Source organism: Cherax quadricarinatus, chromosome 1 (assembly GCF_038502225.1).
Source record: "Cherax quadricarinatus isolate ZL_2023a chromosome 1, ASM3850222v1, whole genome shotgun sequence".
Taxonomy (NCBI): domain Eukaryota; kingdom Metazoa; phylum Arthropoda; class Malacostraca; order Decapoda; family Parastacidae; genus Cherax; species Cherax quadricarinatus.
In genome coordinates, this window is record NC_091292.1 from 4,264,342 (window position 1) to 4,287,303 (window position 22,962).

At 39.6% G+C, this 22,962-nt stretch overlaps 1 protein-coding gene across 2 annotated transcripts in view; it reads right to left on the reverse strand.

Annotated features, from left to right (window-relative positions):
- The window catches only part of mRpL21 (mitochondrial ribosomal protein L21), a 38,618-nt gene that overhangs the window by 10,879 nt on the left and 4,777 nt on the right, over positions 1 to 22,962 (reverse strand). For both annotated transcript variants that reach the window (XM_070086632.1, XM_070086574.1), the window contains exons 2-4: positions 22,435 to 22,596; positions 20,752 to 20,915; positions 20,329 to 20,485 (exon numbers count right to left, since the gene is read on the reverse strand). In XM_070086632.1, coding sequence (XP_069942733.1) covers positions 20,329 to 20,485; positions 20,752 to 20,915; positions 22,435 to 22,596 — 483 coding nt within the window. The remainder of the gene's footprint in view (positions 1 to 20,328; positions 20,486 to 20,751; positions 20,916 to 22,434; positions 22,597 to 22,962) is intronic.

The following is a 22,962-nucleotide window of genomic DNA, read 5'->3' on the forward strand; positions in this document are numbered from 1 at the left end:
TATGGTCTCCCATACATCTTTGAATTCAGAAACACTTGAAGCCATTTCAGAATATATTGCAGAGACTAAACCTTCAATGGACACTGATTCACTTCCTGTTCCTTCTCTTCCCTCTCCTCCATCTTCACAACCCCATTCTTCACAACGCTCCGTTCCTTCGCTGCTTGAACATCTTCCAATGCCACCACACGTTGACTTTTCTAACCCCTCTAGTCCGTAGGTGCCTTTACCTACAGATTCCTGGTATTTTCTTCATCGCCAATCATGGCCTATTTACAGTGGAATATCCGCGGCCTCAGGGGTAATCGGGGTGAGCTTCAGATGTTGCTTTCCAAGTTTTCCCCTGTTGGTGCTTGCTTACAAGAACCAAAATTACACTCGGCTGTTTTCCAACCTATCTCAGGCTATAATTTATTGTATTCTTCGGATCCTTTCTCAGATGGGACCTTTAATGAAAGTGCCCTTCTTCTACGCAATGATATTCCGTACTGTCAACTATTTGTCCATACCTCGCTGCATTACACTGCAGCCCGTATCCACTTGAATAAGCGGTTTACAATATGTTTTTTATATCTCTCTCCTTCTCGAGCATTTTCTATCCCAGACTTTGCCTTTCTTATTTCATCCTTACCACCACCACTTCTGTTACTTGGTGATTTTAATGCCCACCATTTCCTCTGGGGGGGAGAGGGGTCTCATTGTGACTCACGTGGCATCCAGTTGGAGGCTTTTCTCGCCTATCACCCCCTCCATGTTTTAAATACGGATACTCCCACCCATTTTGATCCTCGTACTCATACTCTCTCTTGCATTGATCTATCAGTCTGCTCTTCCTCCACTGCACTAGACTTCACCTGGTCTGTTCTACCGGACTTACACGACAGCGATCATTTTCCAATCATTCTTACTTCTCCTTCCTATTCACCACCTTTTCGTAGCCCTCGCTGGCAATTTGATCGGGCAAATTGGGATCTTTACTCACACCTCACTGCTTTTAGTGAGGTTCCTTCTTCATCCTCCATTGATGAGCTCCTACACCTCTTCTCGACGTCACTTTATACCGCAGCTTCTCATTCTATACCCCAAACCTCAGGCAGGCATTCTCAGAAGTGCGTGCCTTGGTGGTCTCCTGCTTGTGCTCGTGCAGTACGTTTGAAACGCGCTGCATGGGGCAGGTACCGGTACAATAGAACCGCTGAGAGACTTCTTGATTTTAAGCAGAAGCGTGCGATCACTCGCCGTGTTATCCGTGAAGCTAAAGGCACTTGTTGGCGAGACTATGTTTCCACCATCACCTCTGCTTCTTCTATGAGTGCAGTCTAGAAAAAAGTGAGGAAATTGAGTGGTAAATACTCTCCTGACCCGGCTCCTGTTCTACGGGTCGCTGGTGTTGATGTAGCAAACCCTCTCGACGTTGCCATTGAACTTGGCACACATCTGGTCCGTGTTTCCCGAGGGCTCCATCTATGCCCCTCGTTTCTTTCCTCAAAGTCTGCCAGAGAGTTAGTACCCTTGGACTTTTCTTCTCTCAGGGAAGAACAGTATAATGTGCCTTTTACACTTCAAGAACTAGAGGCAACGCTCTCAGCTTGCCGATCATCGGCAGCTGGGCCTGACGACATTCATATTCGTATGTTACAACATTTACATCTCTATAAGGATTACAATGCTGAGTTTACAGAAATTTGGTTATTGTTTGGTTTACATGTAGTAAAATTGTGATTACAGAGTGTACCACTAGAACGCTTAGCATGGCTAGGCATTTCGGGCATACTTAGTTTTATTCTTAATTGTAAAATATTACAAATTATGAGGTAAGTTGGTATTATGGCTAAGTGACTAAATACTAGTTTATGAGTTTAGCAATGTGAATGCTTTTGTTTTGGCACAGTATATAGTTTCAGTATTGGAGTATCACAGGATTCATTATTTTAAGACTGAGATTAATATTTCTGTTTATGGTCAAATGAGTGAGCGAGTGTAAGTGTGAACCACCAGGTGGTATTCGTGTAGTTAGTTGACGGGGTGTATCAGGGAGATAAGATGTTTTCTAATGGTAGTTTTGAAGGTGATGAATGTGTCTGCAGTTCTAGAGTTCTCAGGTAGGGTATTCCAGATTTTAGGGCCTTTGACATACATTGAATTTTTGTAAAGGTTTAGCCGGACACAGGGAATGTCGTAGAGATGTTTGTGTCTGGTGTTATGCCTGTGGGTTCTGTCACAACTATCAAGAAAGCGTTTTAGGTCAAGGTTGATATTAGAGTTTAAGGCCCTGTAGATATAGATTGCACAGTAGTAAGTGTGGATGTACTGAACTGGGAGTAAGTTTAGATCTTTGAAGAGTGGGGGGGGGTGTGCTGCCAGGGATGGGATTTAGTGATTATTCTTACTGCAGCTTTTTGTTGGGTTATTATTGGCTTTAGGTGTGTTGCTGCAGTTGATCCCCAAGCACAAATAGCATAGGTGAGGTATGGATAAATAAGTGAGTGGTATAGTGTGAGAAGGGCATTTTGCGGCACGTAGTATCGTATCTTGGAGAGGATCCCAACCGTTTTGGATACTTTTTTGGCTATATGCTGGATATGGGTGCTGAAATTCAGGTTGTTGTCAAGGTATAAGCCTAGGAATTTTCCCCCATTATTTCTGGTAATTAGAGTGTTGTCAATCTTAATGTTAATTTGTGCATCTCCTGCTCTGCTACCAAACATAATATAGTAAGTTTTGTCAGTGTTAAGCGTAAGTTTATTGGCCGTCATCCAAGTCGATATTTTAATCAGCTCCTCATTCACAATGGTGTTGAGGGTGGCAAGATTAGGGTGAGAGATGACATAAGTCGTGTCATCAGCAAAGAGAATGGGTTTCAGGTGTTGGGATACGTTTGGAAGGTCATTGATGTATATGAGGAAGAGCAGGGGACCAAGGACACTTCCCTGCGGAACTCCAGTATCAAGTGGCCGTGTTGCTGATGCTGTGTCTTTAATGGTGACGTACTGATACCTATTAGTAATGTAAGATTTGAAATAAGCAAGCGCATGGCCTCTTATACCGTAGTGGTCAAGTTTGTGGAGTAGGATTTGGTGGTTTACTGTGTCAAAAGCTTTTCTTAGGTCAATAAAAATTCCTAGTGTAAAGCAGATCTAGCATTTTTATGATTGCATCATTAGTGCTTTTATTTTTCCTGAATCCAAACTGGCAGGGGTTGAGTATGTTTTGAGCCGTTATAAATGAATACAGTCTCTTGTACACGAGTTTCTCAAAGATTTTGGATAGCAATGGTAAGTTAGATATTGGCCTATAGTTGTTTAAGTCTGTAGGGTCACCACCTTTATGTATTGGTGTAACCCTTGCCATCTTGAGTAGTTTCGGGAAGGTGCTAGTCTCTATTGACTTGTTAAAAAGTAATGAAATAGCATGCGAAAGGACATGGGCCGCTCGCTTGTACAGTAATGGTGGGACATGAGACAGATTCCCCGAGTTATTTTTAAGTGACTTTATGATCCCAATGACTTCCGTGGGCTCAGTTGGTGCAAGATAGAAGGAATTAGGGAAATTTCCATCTAGGTAGTCCCCGGCATGGGCATTGGTATGTGGGATTTTACTGGCGAGATTAGATCCTATGTTTGAGAAGAAGTCATTTATCTTGTTAGCTGTGTCAGTGGGATGTAGTGGTGTTTCATTAGGTTTAGTTAGGACAATATTCTTGGTTTTTCTCAGTTTGTGGGTCCCTAGAATCTGAGAGAGTGTTTTCCAGGTCTTTTTTATATCTCCTCTAGTGTCTGTGAATCTACTGGAGTAGTATAGTTGTTTGGCTTTTTTTATTATTTTGGTGAGAGCTGATGAATAGTGTTTAAGAGTATCTTTGTGTATTAAGCCCTGTCTATATTGCTTTTCATATTGGTGTTTCTTGTCTATGGATTTCAGAATGGTGCTGGTTAGCCATGGGCAACCAAACCGTTTGTTTGTGATCTGTTTTGTTTTTATAGGACAATGTTTGTTGTATAGTCTAAGTAATTTGTTAAGAAAGATGTCTGTCCAGTCATCAATACCATTGGCCTTGGAGAATTCTGTAGGCCAATCAACAGTCTCTAGGTCAGCTGTGAAGTTCCTTACTGAGGCCTCGTCATGGAGTCTAAATGAGACTTTGTTGTATTCAAGTGGTGGTTTACTAATGTTTGTCAGGAGGAAGGTAGGGTAGTGGTCTGTAGTGCTATCTGTGATTATCCCTGATTTAAGGGGGGCTAGTATATTGGTCCATATGTGGTCTATTATGGTTGCACTTGTCTCAGTGAGCCTGGTTGGTTTAGTTATTGTTGGTATGAGAAGTGTGTTGTTCATATTGTTGATGAAATCAGTTACAGGCTGATCATCTAGTAAGCCAAGGTTGATGTTGAAGTCTCCAGCTAAGAGAAGGTGGTGCTTATTCATTTGTCTGTTTGTTATTAGTGACTTTAATTTCTCACTGAAATTTGGGATGTTTGTGTGAGGTATCCGGTAAATGGCACCGATTGTTATAGGCGTCTTAAGGTTTTTTACAGTAAAATTAGCAAAAATGTATTCCCCATATTCATCACTAAAGCAAGTGGTGCTAAGACAAGATAATTGGTTAGAGTAATAGATTGCAATACCACCCCCAACTTGGTTTGTTCTGCAGTTGTGAATTGCTGTGTATCCTGGTAGAGGGTAGATATCTATTGTGTCCTGCTTAAGCCAGGTCTCAGTAAGAATAATGCAGGAGAAAGGTGTCTTTAGTGATTCAAGGAGTGCTAGGAGGTCATCATAGTGTTTGCTTAAGGACCTGATGTTGTAGTTAAGTACTGATAGACTTTTAGCATTGTTTAGGATAGTGGTGGCTTGTGATGCTGTGTAATAAAGGCAGTTACTTTCCAATAGGTTTTGATTGGGTGTCAGATTATGGAGGTTAAGATCAGGGTCAACGTGATCAATCATCTTCTAGGTTTAAAATTATGGTTATTTATATCCTGAGTTGTGTGTTGAGTTCTACTACTGATATCTGTAGTGGTTGGAAGTTTGGACAAGTATATAGCTAGAGTATTTTGGTCATGTAGGGTATAGTCACTACTACACATAATGAAGTTGATGTTGTCTGTGTGTTGTGCTGGAATGAACTAAAGTACAACTAGGTATAAACTAGTAATATAAAAATACAAATTAAAAATAGAACAAGACTCTCACTTGTAATTGCACTAAGGTCTAATAATGACTTTTGTGGAGTCTATGTTTTGAGCTAGAGTGAGCTAAAGTACAATAGGTTTAATCTAATAATATAAAAGTACAAATTAAAAATAGCACTAGTCTCTCACTAGTAATTGCACTATGGTCTAATATAGTGAATTTGGTATTGACTATGTCTTGAGGTAGAATGAGCTATGGTACAACTGAATTTAATCTAATAATATAAAAATACAAATTAAAAGTAGCACCAGTCTCTCACTAGTAATTGCACTATGGTCTAATATAGTGAATTTGGTATTGACTATGTATATTGAGCTAGAAAGAGCTATAGTACAACTTTAGTCTAATAATATAAAAATACAAATTACAAATAGCACCAGTCTCTCACTAGTAATTGCACTATGGTCTAGTATAGTGAATTTGGTATTGACTATGTATTGAGCTAGAATGAGCTAGAGTAAAACTGTGATTAATCTAATAATATAATAAAGGAACAAGACTCTCAATTGTAATTGCACTAAGGTCTTATATAAGTTGTTTACAAGAATTAGAGTATAATTAGATTTAAATTGACAGGATAAAATACACAAATTAAGGTAGCAAGATAATAATAAAAAAAAGAATTGATAAAAATAAAAATGGCAATTTTTTTTTTTTCAACAAGTCGGCCGTCTCCCACCGAGGCAGGGTGACCCAAAAAAGAAAGAAAATCCCCAAAAAGAAAATACTTTCATCATCATTCAACACTTTCACCACACTCGCACATTATCAATGTTTTTGCAGAGGTGCTCAGAATACAACAGTCTAGAAGCATACACATATAAAGATACACAACATATCCCTCCAAACTGCCAATATCCCAAACCCCTCCTTTAAAGTGCAGGCATTGTACTTCCCATTTCCAGGACTCAAGTCCGACTATATGAAAATAACCGGTTTCCCTGAATCCCTTCACTAAAAATTACCCTGCTCACACTCCAACAGATCGTCAGGTCCCAAGTACCATTCGTCTCCATTCACTCCTATCTAACACGCTCACGCACGCTTGCTGGAAGTCCAAGCCCCTTACCCACAAAACCTCCTTTACCCCCTCTCTCCAACCCTTTCGAGGACGACCCCTACCCCGCCTTCCTTCCCCTATAGATTTATATGCTTTCCATGTCATTCTACTTTGATCCATTCTCTCTAAATGACCAAACCACCTCAACAACCCCTCTTCTGCCCTCTGACTAATACTTTTATTAACTCCACACCTTCTCCTAATTTCCACACTCCGAATTTTCTGCATAATATTTACACCACACATTGCCCTTAAACAGGACATCTCCACTGCCTCCAACCGTCTCCTCGCTGCTGCATTTACCACCCAAGCTTCACACCCATATAAGAGTGTTGGTACTACTATACTTTCATACATTCCCTTCTTTGCCTCCATAGATAACGTTTTTTGACTCCACATATACCTCAACGCACCACTCACCTTTTTTCCCTCATCAATTCTATGATTAACCTCATCCTTCATAAATCCATCCGCCGACACGTCAACTCCCAAGTATCTGAAAACATTCACTTCTTCCATACTCCTCCTCCCCAATTTGATATCCAATTTTTCTTTATCTAAATCATTTGACACCCTCATCACCTTACTCTTTTCTATGTTCACTTTCAACTTTCTACCTTTACACACATTCCCAAACTCATCCACTAACCTTTGCAATTTTTCTTTAGAATCTCCCATAAGCACAGTATCATCAGCAAAAAGTAACTGTGTCAATTCCCATTTTGAATTTGATTCCCCATAATTTAATCCCACCCCTCTCCCAAACACCCTAGCATTTACTTCCTTTACAACCCCATCTATAAATATATTAAACAACCATGGTGACATTACACATCCCTGTCTAAGACCTACTTTTACCGGGAAGTAGTCTCCCTCTCTTCTACACACCCTAACCTGAGCCTCACTATCCTCATAAAAACTCTTTACAGCATTTAATAACTTACCACCTATTCCATATACTTGCAACATCTGCCACATTGCTCCTCTATCCACTCTATCATATGCCTTTTCTAAATCCATAAATGCAATAAAAACTTCCCTATCTTTATCTAAATACTGTTCACATATATGCTTCAATGTAAACACCTGATCTACACATCCCCTACCCACTCTAAAACCTCCTTGCTCATCCGCAATCCTACATTCTGTCTTACCTCTAATTCTTTCAATTATAACCCTACCGTACACTTTTCCTGGTATACTCAGTAAGCTTATTCCTCTATAATTTTTACAGTCTCTTTTGTCCCCTTTCCCTTTATATAAAGGGACTATACATGCTCTCCGCCAATCCCTAGGTACCTTCCCCTCTTTCATACATTTATTAAACAAAAGTACCAACCACTCCAACACTATATCCCCCCCTGCTTTTAACATTTCTGTCATGATCCCATCAATTCCAGCTGCTTTACCGCCTTTCATTTTACGTAATGCCTCACGTACCTCCCCCACACTTACATTCTGCTCTTCTTCACTCCTAAAAGATGGTATACCTCCCTGACCAGTGCATGAAATTACTGCCTCTGTTTCTTCCTTAACATTTAAAAGTTCCTCAAAATATTCTCGCCATCTACCCAATACCTCCATCTCCCCATCTACTAACTCCCCTACTCTGTTTTTAACTGACAAATCCATATTTTCCCTAGGCTTTCTTAACTTGTTTAACTCACTCCAAAATTTTTTCTTATTTTCATTAAAATTTCTTGACAGTGCCTCTCCCACTCTATCATCTGCTCTCCTTTGCACTCTCTCACCACACTCTTTACCTTTCTTTTACTCTCCATATACTCTGCTCTTCTTATAACACTTCTGCTTTGTAAAAACCTCTCATAAGCTACCTTTTTCTCTTTTATCACACCCTTTACTTCATCATTCCACCAATCACTCCTCTTTCCTCCTGCCCCCACCCTCCTATAACCACAAACTTCTGCCCCACATTCTAATACTGCATTTTTAAAACTATTCCAACCCTCTTCAACCCCCCCACTACTCATCTTTGCACTAGCCCACCTTTCTGCCAATAGTCGCTTATATCTCACCCGAACTTCCTCCTCCCTTAGTTTATACACTTTCACCTCCCTCTTACTTGTTGTTGCCACCTTCCTCTTTTCCCATCTACCTCTTACTCTAACTGTAGCTACAACTAAATAATGATCCGATATATCAGTTGCCCCTCTATAAACATGTACATCCTGGAGCCTACCCATCAACCTTTTATCCACCAATACATAATCTAATAAACTACTTTCATTACGTGCTACATCATACCTTGTATATTTATTTATCCTCTTTTTCATAAAATATGTATTACTTATTACCAAATTTCTTTCTACACATAGCTCAATTAAAGGCTCCCCATTTACATTTACCCCTGGCACCCCAAATTTACCTACTACTCCTTCCATAACATTTTTACCCACTTTAGCATTGAAATCCCCAACCACCATTACTCTCACACTTGATTCAAAACTCCCCACGCATTCACTCAACATTTCCCAAAATCTCTCTCTCTCCTCTACACTTCTCTCTTCTCCAGGTGCATACACGCTTATTATAACCCACTTTTCACATCCAATCTTTATTTTACTCCACATAATCCTTGAATTAATACATTTATAGTCCCTCTTTTCCTGCCATAGCTTATCCTTCAAAATGGCAATGACTTGGTTATAATATGCTAGTAAGATGGTAGACAGGATGATATAAAAGTTGTAGTTGAAAATACTAGGTTAAAAAAGTATGGAATAAAAATGGTCAATAAAAGAAGTTTACAATAAGTTTGATCAATATAGTTTAAAGTAAAATTGGGCAATAATAGGGATTTAGAATAAAATTGGGCAATTGAGTATTTTTTGAAGTGAGGTAGAATTATTGAAGACAAGTTATGGTTAGTTTATAAAAAAATAAGATGGAACAGTGATGTGGTAAGTTGTAAAAAAGGAGATAGATTCTGTAGATATTTAATACAATTAAGACTATGAGGTAGAATGGTCGTTGAGTACAACAATGACAATTAAAAGTAGTTGGAGTATTAGAATTTTAGGGGGGCACAAATTTATGACAATATAACACTAACGGTGGACTATGGGTATTATCTGCACTTTACTCTGATTCTGTTAGTCCAGCCTCACTTAGGAATGTTTTAAGGTCATGTTCTGTGGAGATGAAGTATCTCTTTCCAGTGGGCTGTTTCCTAACAGCTATTTTTCCATCCCTCACAAAGCACTGGTGGATTTTTTGGGCATAGCGCAGTTTTCTTAGCCGATAAAGAAGGTTTTGTCTCGTTTTGGTAAGGCACTCATTGACGTAAACATCAGTTTTCATAGAAATACACGTTTTTAGTAGGTTGTTTCTTTGTAAGCTAGTTTGGAATTTTAACAGCACTGTTTTTTTACCTGCATGATAGCCCATCAGTTTGCAATCCTTTAAGTCATCACTACGTATGTTAAGGCGAAGGTGGTCCTTGATAAGCTGCAGGGTGGTCTCCATGCAGGTCTCTTGGGTGACTGTGGGTGGGAGATGTTTGCTGTTAACTACAACAGCGTCAGATAGCTGCTGTTGGTCATTATGGTCTTGGAAGTTGGTTATGACATTGGCAAGTTGTTGGTCCACTCTTGATCTTTCCTCTGTAATGTTGGTAGTAAGTAGGGTGACTTGGTCTTTTAAAGTGTTGATGGTGTCTAGGGACCGGGTGTGGGTGTTGCTTTGTTGTTCTAGAGTGTCTAGTTTATGTTCTAGAGCAGTGATCTTGTTGAGGTAATCTGCATTGCTAGCCTTTAGTTCCTGCATTTCCTGAGTTAGTTTGGTGATCGTTTGGTTCTGAATCATAAGGAGTTTAGCTATTTCTGGGTCGGTGTAGTCCTCTTACACCTCTTCAATCTTATTTGGGCACAAGGAGTTCTTCCCCAGCTGTGGAAATCTGCCATTGTTCTCCCTTTCCGCAAACCGGGTACTACAGGACATGATGCCTCCCACTATCGTCCCATCGCTCTTACTAGTGCAGTTTGCAAAGTGATGGAACGTCTCGTAAATCGACGTTTAATGTGGTATTTAGAGACACACAACAGTCTCTCTGCTAGTCAATATGGCTTTCGTAAGGGTCGTTCTACCATAGACCCCTTACTACGCTTGGATACGTATGTTCGTAATGCCTTTGCAAATAATCACTCAGTTATTGCCATATTTTTTGACCTTGAGAAGGCATATGACACAACTTGGAGGTATAATATTTTGGCCCAGGCCCATTCCTTAGGCCTCCGAGGCAATCTACCATCCTTCCTTAAGAACTTTTTAACTGACAGACACTTCCGTGTTCGAGTCAATAATGTGCTTTCCCCAGGCTTTGTCCAAGCTGAAGGTGTCCCTCAGGGATGTGTTCTTAGCACAACACTTTTTCTCCTTGCTATAAATGATTTGGCCTCTGTTCTTCCACCCAATATTTGGTCATCACTCTATGTTGATGACTTCGCTATTGCTTGTGCAGGCACTGGCTGTCATCTTATTGCAGTTTCTCTCCAGCATGCAGTCGACCGTGTTTCCACTTGGGCCACCACGCATGGGTTTAAATTTTCAAGTACCAAAACTCACCAAATTACTTTCACTAGACGCTCTGTTATCTCCGATCATCCTTTGTATCTCTATGGCTCCCGTATCCCCGAACGTGATACAGTCAGGTTTCTAGGCCTTCTCTTTGACCGTAGGTTATCCTGGAAACCTCACATTACCTCTCTGAAGGCAACTTGTCACAGCCAGCTAAACCTTCTTAAAACCCTTGCTCATCTTTCCTGGGGAGCTGATCGTCGAACTCTGCTTCGCCTACATTCAGCCCTCGTTTCATCGAAACTCGATTATGGTGACCAGATTTATTCCGCGGCCTCTCCTGCTACTCTCTCTAGCCTTAACTCTATCCATCACCAAGGATTACGTTTGTGCCTTGGTGCTTTTCGCTCTTCCCGTTGAGAGCCTCTATGCAAAAGCGAATGTTCCATCCTTGTCTGATCGCCGTGATGCCCATTGCCTTCGCTACTATGTACGCTCTCACGATCTCCACAATCCTTCCATTTATAGAATGGTCACCGATATTAGTAGACATTCTTTATTCGTTCGCCGCCCCTGTTTGCTCCGTCCCTTTTCTCTTCGCCTACATTCACTCTTGTCTTCCCTTCAGTTACCACCTTTATATGTTCATGTAGCATCTCACTTTTCCCTACCCCCCTGGGAAGTTCCAGCTGTTCGGGTCTGTTCTTTCTCACTCCCTTGCTCGAAAGCTCATCTGCCTACGGCGGCTTCCCGCTCTCTTTTTCTTGATCACTTCCACTCCCATTCTCATGCCACCGCTGTGTACACAGATGGCTCTAAGTCTTCAGACGGCGTCGGATTCGCAGCAGTGTTTCCGGACAGCGTCGTGCAGGGGCATTTACTATCTTCGGCTAGCATTTTTACTGCTGAACTGTATGCCATTCTTGCAGCACTTATTCGTATCGCATCTATGCCTGTCATCATTTGTGGTAGTCTCAGACTCCCTTAGTGCTCTACAGGCTATACGAAAATTTGATACATCTCACCCCCTAGTTCTCCATATCCAACTTTGGCTACGCCGTATCTCTACGAAGCATAAAGATATTATTTTTTGTTGGGTCCCTGGTCATGTCGACGTACAGGGCAATGAACAGGCAGACACTGCTGCACGGTCAGCAGTACATGACCTACCAATTTCCTATAGAGGTGTTCCATTTCTGGACTATTTTGCTACAATAGCTGCCCACCTTCGCGCCTGTTGGCAACAACGTTTGTCAACTCTGCTTGGTAACAAACTTCATTCTATTAAACCGAGCATAGGTTACTGGCCGTCTTCTTGTCATCAGTGCCGCCCAACCACTCTCTCCCGTCTTCGCATTGGCCACACTCGTCTTACTCACGGGTATCTCATGGAGAGGCACCCCGTACCTCTCTGTGAGCAGTGTCAAGTTCCAGTATCGATTAGCCACATTCTGTTAGACTGCCCTCTCTATCAACGAGCACGCAGAATTTACCTCCAACGCCGTCTTCGTTCTACTACTCTCTCTTTACCTTCCCTTCTTGCTGATGGACCCTCCTTTAATCCTGACTCTCTCATTGGCTTCTTGACAACGACTAATTTACTCCACAAACTCTGATGATGATACCTTACGCACTCCCCTCAGCCCTTTCTAGCTCAGTCTCTTGCTGCCCTTTACGCTTTCACCATCCACTGCTCCGCTGTTATCCGTAACCTATTACTCATCCACCTCCCTTTTGCCACCTGATGCCCTCGCTTCCTTCCTGCCCTGCAGCGCTGTATAGCCCTTGTGGCTTAGCGCTTCTTTTTGATTATAATAATAATAATGTACAAGTGTCTAATGCCCAAAAATAATTATAATCAAAACCAAGCACTAAACTCATTAGGGTCATTCAGCACTGCAGGGTAGGTGGTGTTGCTGGATCATAGTAGCAAGGGTGGAGAGGAAAATGGAGGTAGAGATAGAAAGGGCTGCGAGGAGTGCTAAAGTATAAAGTTTGTGTAATAAATCGGTTCCTGTCAGAAAGTCAAAGAGGGACTCGGTCAAAGGTGGGGGCCATCAGCAAGGAAGGAAAATAAGGGTGTGACAATGTCAGATGTAAATTCTGTGTGCTTGCTGATAGACAGAACATCACAAATTGAAATTGGAACAGGGTGCCTCTCCACGAGACACCCATGTGTAAGACAGGTGTGCCCAATACGAAGGCGGGAGAGTGTAGTCTCCCAACCTCGGCATCAGTGACAGAGAAGCCAGAAACCTAAACTTGGCTTGATAGAATAATTTAGGAGTCATATCAGACCAACGTTGTTGCCAATGGTTGTGAAGGTGGTTAGAGATAACATCAAAATAGTCTGAGACTGGAATACTTCTACATTAAACTGGGAGGTCATGTACCACTGACCGTGCAGTAGTCTGCCTGCTCGTTGCCCTGAACATCAACACGACCAGGGACCCAACAGAAAACAATTTCTTTGTTTTTGCTAGAAATGTGGCACAACCAAAGTTGTATATGAAGAACTAGGGGATGAGGCAAATCAAATTTAATAGCTTGCAAAGTACTAAAGGAGTGAGACTACTACAAATGCTGAGGTAGGCATGGATGCCATACACATAATTGCAGCTGTAAAAATGCTACCAAGTCTAATGAATGACATTGCAAAATGCTTTCTGGGAACACTGCTGCAAACCTGACACTGTCAAAGGATTTAGAACCATCATTGTACACTGCAATGGCATGAGAATGAGACCAGAAGCGGTTGAGAAAAAGGGAGCAAGAAGCAACTGTAGGTATTTGAGCTTTTGTGCATGGCAGTGGGGAAGAACACAAACTGTTGGAACCTCCCAAGGGGGGGGGGGTTAAGAGAAACATTAGATGGTAGATAAACACACAAGGGGGGCAACTGAAATGATGACAAAGAGAAAAGGGATGCAGTAAATGGGCAGCAAACAAATAATGGACCTCTACTAATGTCCGTTACTATCCTGTGTGGAAGAGGATCATGGTTATGAGAGCAGACAAAATAACAGGCAATGGGCACCAGAGTGAGTGTTCAAGGATGGAACATTCACCCCTGCATATAGGCTCACAACAGGTGAGGAGTGAAAAGCAGCCTGAAAGTGGACTAAAATTTTTAGCAGAGGTGGTAATAAGAAAGTAGTACAGGTCCTCCATCACAAATCCGGCATCATTGGGACCTGTAGTGTGCCGGATTACTGAGTTTGCCGAATTACAGAGTGGTTAGGTTAGAATACACTTAATAAAATTAACCAACTTGACTTAAACAGTTCATTGAACATCGGCAAAAATCGAACATTTCCGCTACTATGAGCTCAATTTCAAGGTACTTTTCGTCATGAAAGCAATCAAAATCGTGTCTATTTCTGTAATATATCTTCCATTCTATCAAATGAGACCAAAAAAATGAGAATACAACCATAAAAACCATACGAAAATATACTGCAGAGGCAGCTAATGGCTGAGAAGTTAACTCCCTTATTTATCGTCCGTCTTTTTTTATTGTTGTACGTTAAGAAGCATCTTTCCATCATACATTGCCCAAGTTTCAATGAGATAGCCCAACAAACAACCAAGAAAAAAAAATATTTACCAAAAATTATGTATGGCAAGACCAAGCCAGGTACTGGAAATAAGTCACTTTGTCTGACTTTTCTGGGTTATCCCAGGTTCTCTATACATACACTGCTATGTATGATAATCTATGTAACTGTATTTGTGTATACCTGAATAAACTTATTTACTTCTAGTCTGTCAACTGAGTACAAGAAACCGCCCATTCACTTATTTCAACTACCCAATAAAGTGGTCAGAAATTGGCAATTTGGCCGATTTCACACAAATTTCAACAGATGCCAATTTCAAAATAGGATCCAGAATAAACAATGCAGACATTCCTGGCACTTAAATAACATTTTCTCTGTTAATTAGTCACAGCTACAGGCCCCTCTTATATTACTCTTGCTTTTCATTTGGAATTTTTATTCACAAAAAAATAGAAGATTTACTGTTATGCAGACTGCTGCATTATTGTAATAATTGTATAAATAATGTCAACCCATTCTTGACTCCATATTGAAATTTGGACTGGCAGGCGGACAGGTATTGGACGGTGACGTCATTTGTTTACTCTTGAGCTTTGCTAAAGAATAGAACATTTTCGCTACTGTGAGCGCAATTTCAAGGTACTTTTCATCATGAAAGCAATCAAAACCATATCTATTTCTGTAATATATCTTTCATTCTATCAAATGAGACCGAAAAAATGAGAATATAACCATAACAACCATACAAAAATGTACCGCTAAACGGCCGCTAATGGCTGAGAAGTGAACTCCGCTATTTATGATCTGATTTTTCATTTTTGGTGTACGTGAAGAAGTATCTTTCCATCATACATTGCCCAAGTTTGAATAAGATAACCCAACAAACAACTGAGAAAATAATATAATAATAATTATAATAATAATAATAATAATAATATCTTTATTTACTACATGTACATGTACAAGGTATACAGGGCTAGCTGACATCAATGACATACTACTGTATAGAAAGCCGCTTGTTATGCAGAATATTTCAAGAAAATTAGGTCAGTGTCCCAGGATAACATCCACACTAGTCGGCTAACACCCAGGTACCCATTTACTGACGGGTAAACATAGACAACAGGTGTAAAGAAACACGCCTAATGTTTCTACCCTGGCTGGGAATCGAATACTTACCAAAAATCACATATGGCTAACCCAAGCCAGGTACTAAAAATAAGCCATGTTGACTTTTTTTGGGTTATCCTAGGTTCTCTACACATATGCTGCTATGTGTGATAATCTATAGAGAGAAAATAACTTTTTTGTTTCAGGTTTATGGTGCAGTACGAGTGTATATGACAGTTAACCCTGTGCTATACTCCGTTTTCTCTAATATAAGCCCCCAAGACAGGGATAGGAGAATGGTATTTGTTTACCATATCCTCTTCATACCTCCGTCGAACTGCACGGTATTATGCCAAATATTATTCATTCTGGGGTATTTAACATGTTTTATGTTATTTATATTGTTTATTATGTCATATTAGATCAATTGTGATAGGCAAATAAGCTGTAGTGTTGATATTAGCATAATAATAAAACACATTTTCCTGCTTCATGAGACTGAGCGTATGGCAACCGACAGTGGCTTCAAAGCCGCCTTATCTTTAATGGATAATGTACTACTGTGTAGGTGCTTTACATAATGAGAAGCATTTCTTTTATTCACTGGAACCATGGCTAGGGCTAAAAGTAAGCAGGTTAAAACAATAAATGGAGAAAAAGAAATTGGAATGACTTATGCAGCAAGTAGCACCACCAAACAGTACCAGCAGGTTGGTGTGGTGACCCTGGAAATTTGAAATTATGCTAGCCAAAATTAGTGCCGAATAGCTGAAGGAACCAAATAACTGATTGCCGGATTTGTGATGGCGGACCTGTACTATAGTGACACGTTAGAGTGGAGTGTTAGCAGGGTAGCGGGGGCAGTGGCAGTAGCAGTGATGACTGATCTCTAACACTGTGTTGGCAAGTCTAACACTTCTTGTGTGCCCTAAGTATGCCAGTTTCTCCAAGGTATTGGAGAAGGTAACAGGAGAGAAAATGGACTAGACTCTGCCACAGCACCGTCAACTCGTCCAGGCTGAGGGACTGACCACCACCTCAAACTATTTCTCAAAGGTTGAACCAAGTGCATCATCTTTTCCTTGCCACTACTCTTTCTGCCTACAATACATCCTCCATTGTATTTGACTGATGAAGCCTACTGCATAGGCAAAAGTTTTCAACAATAAAGATACTCAACTGATACATGTGTCTTACTCATCAACTTGTCAGTATTTTATATAATTTTCAACAAACCTTATAAGTGCCTTTATAAACTACACTGAAAGGTCTTCATCCTACTATTAGTGACTGTCCTATGTCATGTCACAAAAGTAAGACTATAAAGCAAGAAGGGTCTTTCAGAATGTGCAAGGTGGGGTTCTACACTGTTATCTCCCGATAGCAAGATAGCAAGTTATAACTATTTTATACATTCAATTTACAGACTAAAAGCTGTTATCCTACCTCAGTTCATTTACAAAATTTTATCTCTAAAGTATACTGCCACCCCTTTAGCATACAAATGACGAATAACAAAAAAAGGCACAATACCGTGACTGGAATGATACACAAATAACCCGCACATAGAAGAAAGGAGCTTACGACAACGTTTCGGTCCAACTTGGACCATGCTAGGTAACCAGCTTGGAAATCAAACCAAAAACACTATCCCCCAGCTCCATAGGCCTTGCTAACAATATCATATTGCATTTTTAAATTATGTTAAAAGACAGAGATGAACAAGTAATACAGTTCAATTACTCAAAGCTATTCCTAATCTACTATTTGAAATGACATGTTAGCAAAAATTTTTTCCCCTGCTGTAACAAAAATAAAAATCAAATCAAAGAACATCACAAAATTAGAACAAGACTTTAAAGCATCGGCACGCTTACTTAAAGAACTGACAAACTCCGGAAAATAAGCACAGAGCTTTTCAATGACATGGAGAGCTAATAATTCTGACGTGGAAAGAAGGCAGGACAGGGGAGCCTATGAAAGGATGGAGGGAGGGTGTAAAGGAAGTTTTGTGTGTGAGGGGCTTGGACTTCCAGTAAGCATGTGTGAGTGTGTTAAACAGAAGCAAGTGGACACAAATGGTTTTTATGACTTGTGCTGTTGGAGTGTAAGCAAAGTAACATTTATGAAGGGATTCAGGAAACTGGTTAGCCGGACTTGAGTCTTGGAGGTGGGAAGGACAGTGCCTGCACTCTGAAGAAGGGGGTGTTGATATGTGTGGTTTCTTAACTGTAGTGTAGGGACGCCTCTAGCAAGACAGCAATAGAATGAATGATGATTAAAGTGTTTCTTTTTTTTCGGGTCACCCTGCCTTGGTGGGAAACGGCCAACTTTTTAATAAAAAAAAAAAATTATATTGACTGTATATTGTGCTTTTTCTATTTATTACACTATCTTTGATGCAGACTCTGCTTTTTAACAAAACAAACATACTGCACCACCAAAAGGAGAGCAGATGATAGAGTGGGAGAGGCACTGTCAAGAAATTTTAATGAAAATAAGAAAAAATTTTGGAGTGAGTTAAACAAGTTAAGAAAGCCTAGGGAAAGTATGGATTTGTCAGTTAAAAACAGAGTAGGGGAGTTAGTAGATGGGGAGATGGAGGTATTGGGTAGATGGCGAGAATATTTTGAGGAACTTTTAAATGTTAAGGAAGAAACAGAGGCAGTAATTTCATGCACTGGTCAGGGAGGTATACCATCTTTTAGGAGTGAAGAAGAGCAGAATGTAAGTGTGGGGGAGGTACGTGAGGCATTACGTAAAATGAAAGGGGGTAAAGCAGCTGGAACTGATGGGATCATGACAGAAATGTTAAAAGCAGGGGGAGATATAGTGTTGGAGTGGTTGGTACTTTTGTTTAATAAATGTATGAAAGAGGGGAAGGTACCTAGGGATTGGCAGAGAGCATGTATAGTCCCTTTATATAAAGGGAAAGGGGACAAAAGAGACTGTAAAAATTATAGAGGAATAAGCTTACTGAGTATACCAGGAAAAGTGTACGGTAGGGTTATAATTGAAAGAATTAGAGGTAAGACAGAATGTAGGATTGCGGATGAGCAAGGAGGTTTTAGAGTGGGTAGGGGATGTGTAGATCAGGTGTTTACATTGAAGCATATATGTGAACAGTATTTAGATAAAGATAGGGAAGTTTTTATTGCATTTATGGATTTAGAAAAGGCATATGATAGAGTGGATAGAGGAGCAATGTGGCAGATGTTGCAAGTATATGGAATAGGTGGTAAGTTATTAAATGCTGTTAAGAGTTTTTATGAGGATAGTGAGGCTCAGGTTAGGGTGTGTAGAAGAGAGGGAGACTACTTCCCGGTAAAAGTAGGTCTTAGACAGGGATGTGTAATGTCACCATGGTTGTTTAATATATTTATAGATGGGGTTGTTAAGGAAGTAAATGCTAGGGTGTTTGGGAGAGGGGTGGGATTAAATTATGGGGAATCAAATTCAAAATGGGAATTGACACAGTTACTTTTTGCTGATGATACTGTGCTTATGGGAGATTCTAAAGAAAAATTGCAAAGGTTAGTGGATGAGTTTGGGAATGTGTGTAAAGGTAGAAAGTTGAAAGTGAACATAGAAAAGAGTAAGGTGATGAGGGTGTCAAATGATTTAGATAAAGAAAAATTGGATATCAAATTGGGGAGGAGGAGTATGGAAGAAGTGAATGTTTTCAGATACTTGGGAGTTGACGTGTCGGCGGATGGATTTATGAAGGATGAGGTTAATCATAGAATTGATGAGGGAAAAAAGGTGAGTGGTGCGTTGAGGTATATGTGGAGTCAAAAAACGTTATCTATGGAGGCAAAGAAGGGAATGTATGAAAGTATAGTAGTACCAACACTCTTATATGGGTGTGAAGCTTGGGTGGTAAATGCAGCAGCGAGGAGACGGTTGGAGGCAGTGGAGATGTCCTGTTTAAGGGCAATGTGTGGTGTAAATATTATGCAGAAAATTCGGAGTGTGGAAATTAGGAGAAGGTGTGGAGTTAATAAAAGTATTAGTCAGAGGGCAGAAGAGGGGTTGTTGAGGTGGTTTGGTCATTTAGAGAGAATGGATCAAAGTAGAATGACATGGAAAGCATATAAATCTATAGGGGAAGGAAGGCGGGGTAGGGGTCGTCCTCGAAAGGGTTGGAGAGAGGGGGTAAAGGAGGTTTTGTGGGTAAGGGGCTTGGACTTCCAGCAAGCGTGCGTGAGCGTGTTAGATAGGAGTGAATGGAGACGAATGGTACTTGGGACCTGACGATCTGTTGGAGTGTGAGCAGGGTAATATTTAGTGAAGGGATTCAGGGAAACCGGTTATTTTCATATAGTCGGACTTGAGTCCTGGAAATGGGAAGTACAATGCCTGCACTTTAAAGGAGGGGTTTGGGATATTGGCAGTTTGGAGGGATATGTTGTGTATCTTTATATGTGTATGCTTCTAGACTGTTGTATTCTGAGCACCTCTGCAAAAACAGTGATAATGTGCGAGTGTGGTGAAAGTGTTGAATGATGATGAAAGTATTTTCTTTTTGGGGATTTTCTTTCTTTTTTGGGTCACCCTGCCTCGGTGGGAGACGGCCGACTTGTTGAAAAAAAAAAAAAAAAAACTAATCCCACCTTTACTAACCCCTCCACCTCACTTATTACTAACCTTCACACATTTTTTATATTATTATTATTATTATTATTATTATTATTAATGCACTGATAATCATTACTGAAAATGTGTATGCTTCAGCAAGAAAATATTCTACATTGTGTATAAAATTCAAGTGATGATGATAGGTAAAAGACTGAAAAGCTATCTATACAATATATTCACAACACCTGCATATTCATATTCTGACAGTTAAGTAATGCGCCCAATACTTACATCTTGTTTTCCGAGAGTTTTTACGTCTCTTACTATAAAAGTAAATTCGGCAGTGGGAAAGAGTCTTCTCTACTACAGTAGCTTCCACTTTGACTAGATCTTTGCTAAGAAGCGGTCGTCCAAGAAGTGTAAAGTCTTGCCCGCCAACAGCAAGTACCTAAGAAGAGTTTACATAGAATTATTACTGCATTTATTATTACCAACACAAAAAGTGCTAAACCTGTATACAGACAGTTTAAATACAAAACTGTACATAAAGAAAAAGAATTGATACATACAGTAACTTCACCAAATTGTAAAGGCAAAATGAAATTTGTATATGTACTGTACAATTTCACTTTATTGAGCAAGTTGGTTCTGAATTACTAGACAAGTATTTATAACAAATGCTATCAACAAATACTACATAACATTATGCCTCACCTTCTCCATCCTAATGGCATCCCCAATATTTGGTGGGAAGAGCCCCTGAACTACCACCAAGTCCTCTGAAGTGACCAAGTGCTGCTTTCCTTGTATAAAAACCACAGCAAACAACCTCCCATGTTTGTGTTCATTAATCTGGCTATTCACCTGCTGAATTACATCTGTTCAGAAAAATAAAGGCATTCTATATAAATCCAGGTTTTACATATACTCTCTCAAGCAAACCATTACTAAAACAACTGCTGATTAATGTTACATGAAACACATGAGAAACAAACTTCAAAAAAATCTGTAGTAAATTCTTGTACCAGGAATTATAATACTGGCAGCAACTACCCCACCAATTTTTTTATTTTACCACACTAGCCATGTCCCATCCTTGATGGGACATGGCTCCCTCTTCCAGAGTGCAGGCATTGTACTTCCCACCTCATGCATTAAAGTTCAGCTGGTTTATGTCCACCTAACTAATTTCCCTGAAAACATAGGCATCAATATGCTTACTCTCCAACAGCACATCAAAACCAACAACCACTTACTGTTTTCCACTGATTAAACAAGCATACATATCCCTACTAGATTTCAAGACATTCACACCCTTCCATATATTCCCTACAGTCCTAAGCTATGCACTTTAGCAATTCTTTTTGATTATAATAATAATTAAGCTATGCACCTTCTTTATTTACATTACAAAACATTTCAATTATCCCCTTTCCTTCCTTAGAATTATACCTATATACTACTACCACACTTCCAATTTCTCTATTATTATTGCCACATTATTCCAGACATATTTCCACTGCCTCCAGTTTCCTCCTCCTCTCTGAAACATTTGAATACATGCTTCACAAACATTCAGAAGCAACATTACCACTATACTCATTTTTTAATTCATTAATAAATACCTTTCTTTCCAGAGATTATTAAGCACTTTTGCAATTTTTTCTCACCTCATCTATTCTGTAACTTACAACAGCCTTCACAGAGCCATTTGTTGATATGTCCAATGCCAAATACAGTACTGCATGTGAATACACATCTCTTCCCTACATTGTACTTCAAATAATTATTTTGCATTTTTGTAAATTAACTTTAAATTTTTTTTGCATAATATTCTTATATCTTTCACCACCATCCTAATCTCAATCTCAAACTAACAGCATCTCAAGACAGAATAATTTTTTTATTTTTAACCCTAACATTTACTCATACAAGACAAACTTTATTTTGGTTGAATAAACAATGATTATGAAAGATTAAGACACTTGCGCAACATCTGGTTATCTTTATTGTAGACGCTTCGCCATCCAGTGGCTTTATCAATACAAATTCTTGGACATAATTAGAAAACAGAAGAACTATATACAAAAGATGAGGTAATCAGTCCCTCAGCCTTGGAGGTGGTGTTTACAGCAACAACTGCATTAAGCACATTATAATTATATGCATGCAGAAGAGATACATCATGACAACTGAACCAAGGACAACACAAGACACAAATATGATTTATTGCTCACTATAACTTCATAAGCTCATAAGAACATGAGAAACTATAGAAAACCCACTAATAAAGTTTTGGAACCAGTATCACTGCACCATGTGGCAAAGCAACTAGATACAAGTCAACCATCCAATTATAAATGCATTAAATAACAATGGCAACATCAAACTTCTTACATTTTGTCAATTCCTCTCCTGAAGTGTCATCAACAACTTGCTGCTGTACATTAGGTTGCTGAACACTTCTCTGCAGTGCTGTACCTACAGCACCTGGAGTCCTCAACCCATTAGCTTGCAACACCAGTGGTAATCTTGCTGATGCTTTTCTTAAAATGGATTCTGAAATTGTAATAGTACATACTGAAATATTTTACATCATTTATTTACAAACATATTATTAATACTGTATTATTGTTTTTATAATCATAGGGAAATTTTAAGCTTGTAAAGGTAATACAACACCTGAATAACTGAAAGAAATAAGGTTCAATACTTGTGGAACCTTCCTTGGGGAAAATGAGAATTATCATCATAATCATAACCAAGTGCTAAACCCATAAGGGTCATACAGCACTGCTGAAAAATGAGACGTAATCATATTTAAGCCAAAGAGGGGAAAAATAGTTTCAATTCCTTGAATGAAGAGCTCTTCCCTAGCATCAAGACATGACAGATGGGTAGTTTTAAAATAATTATTATATTTTA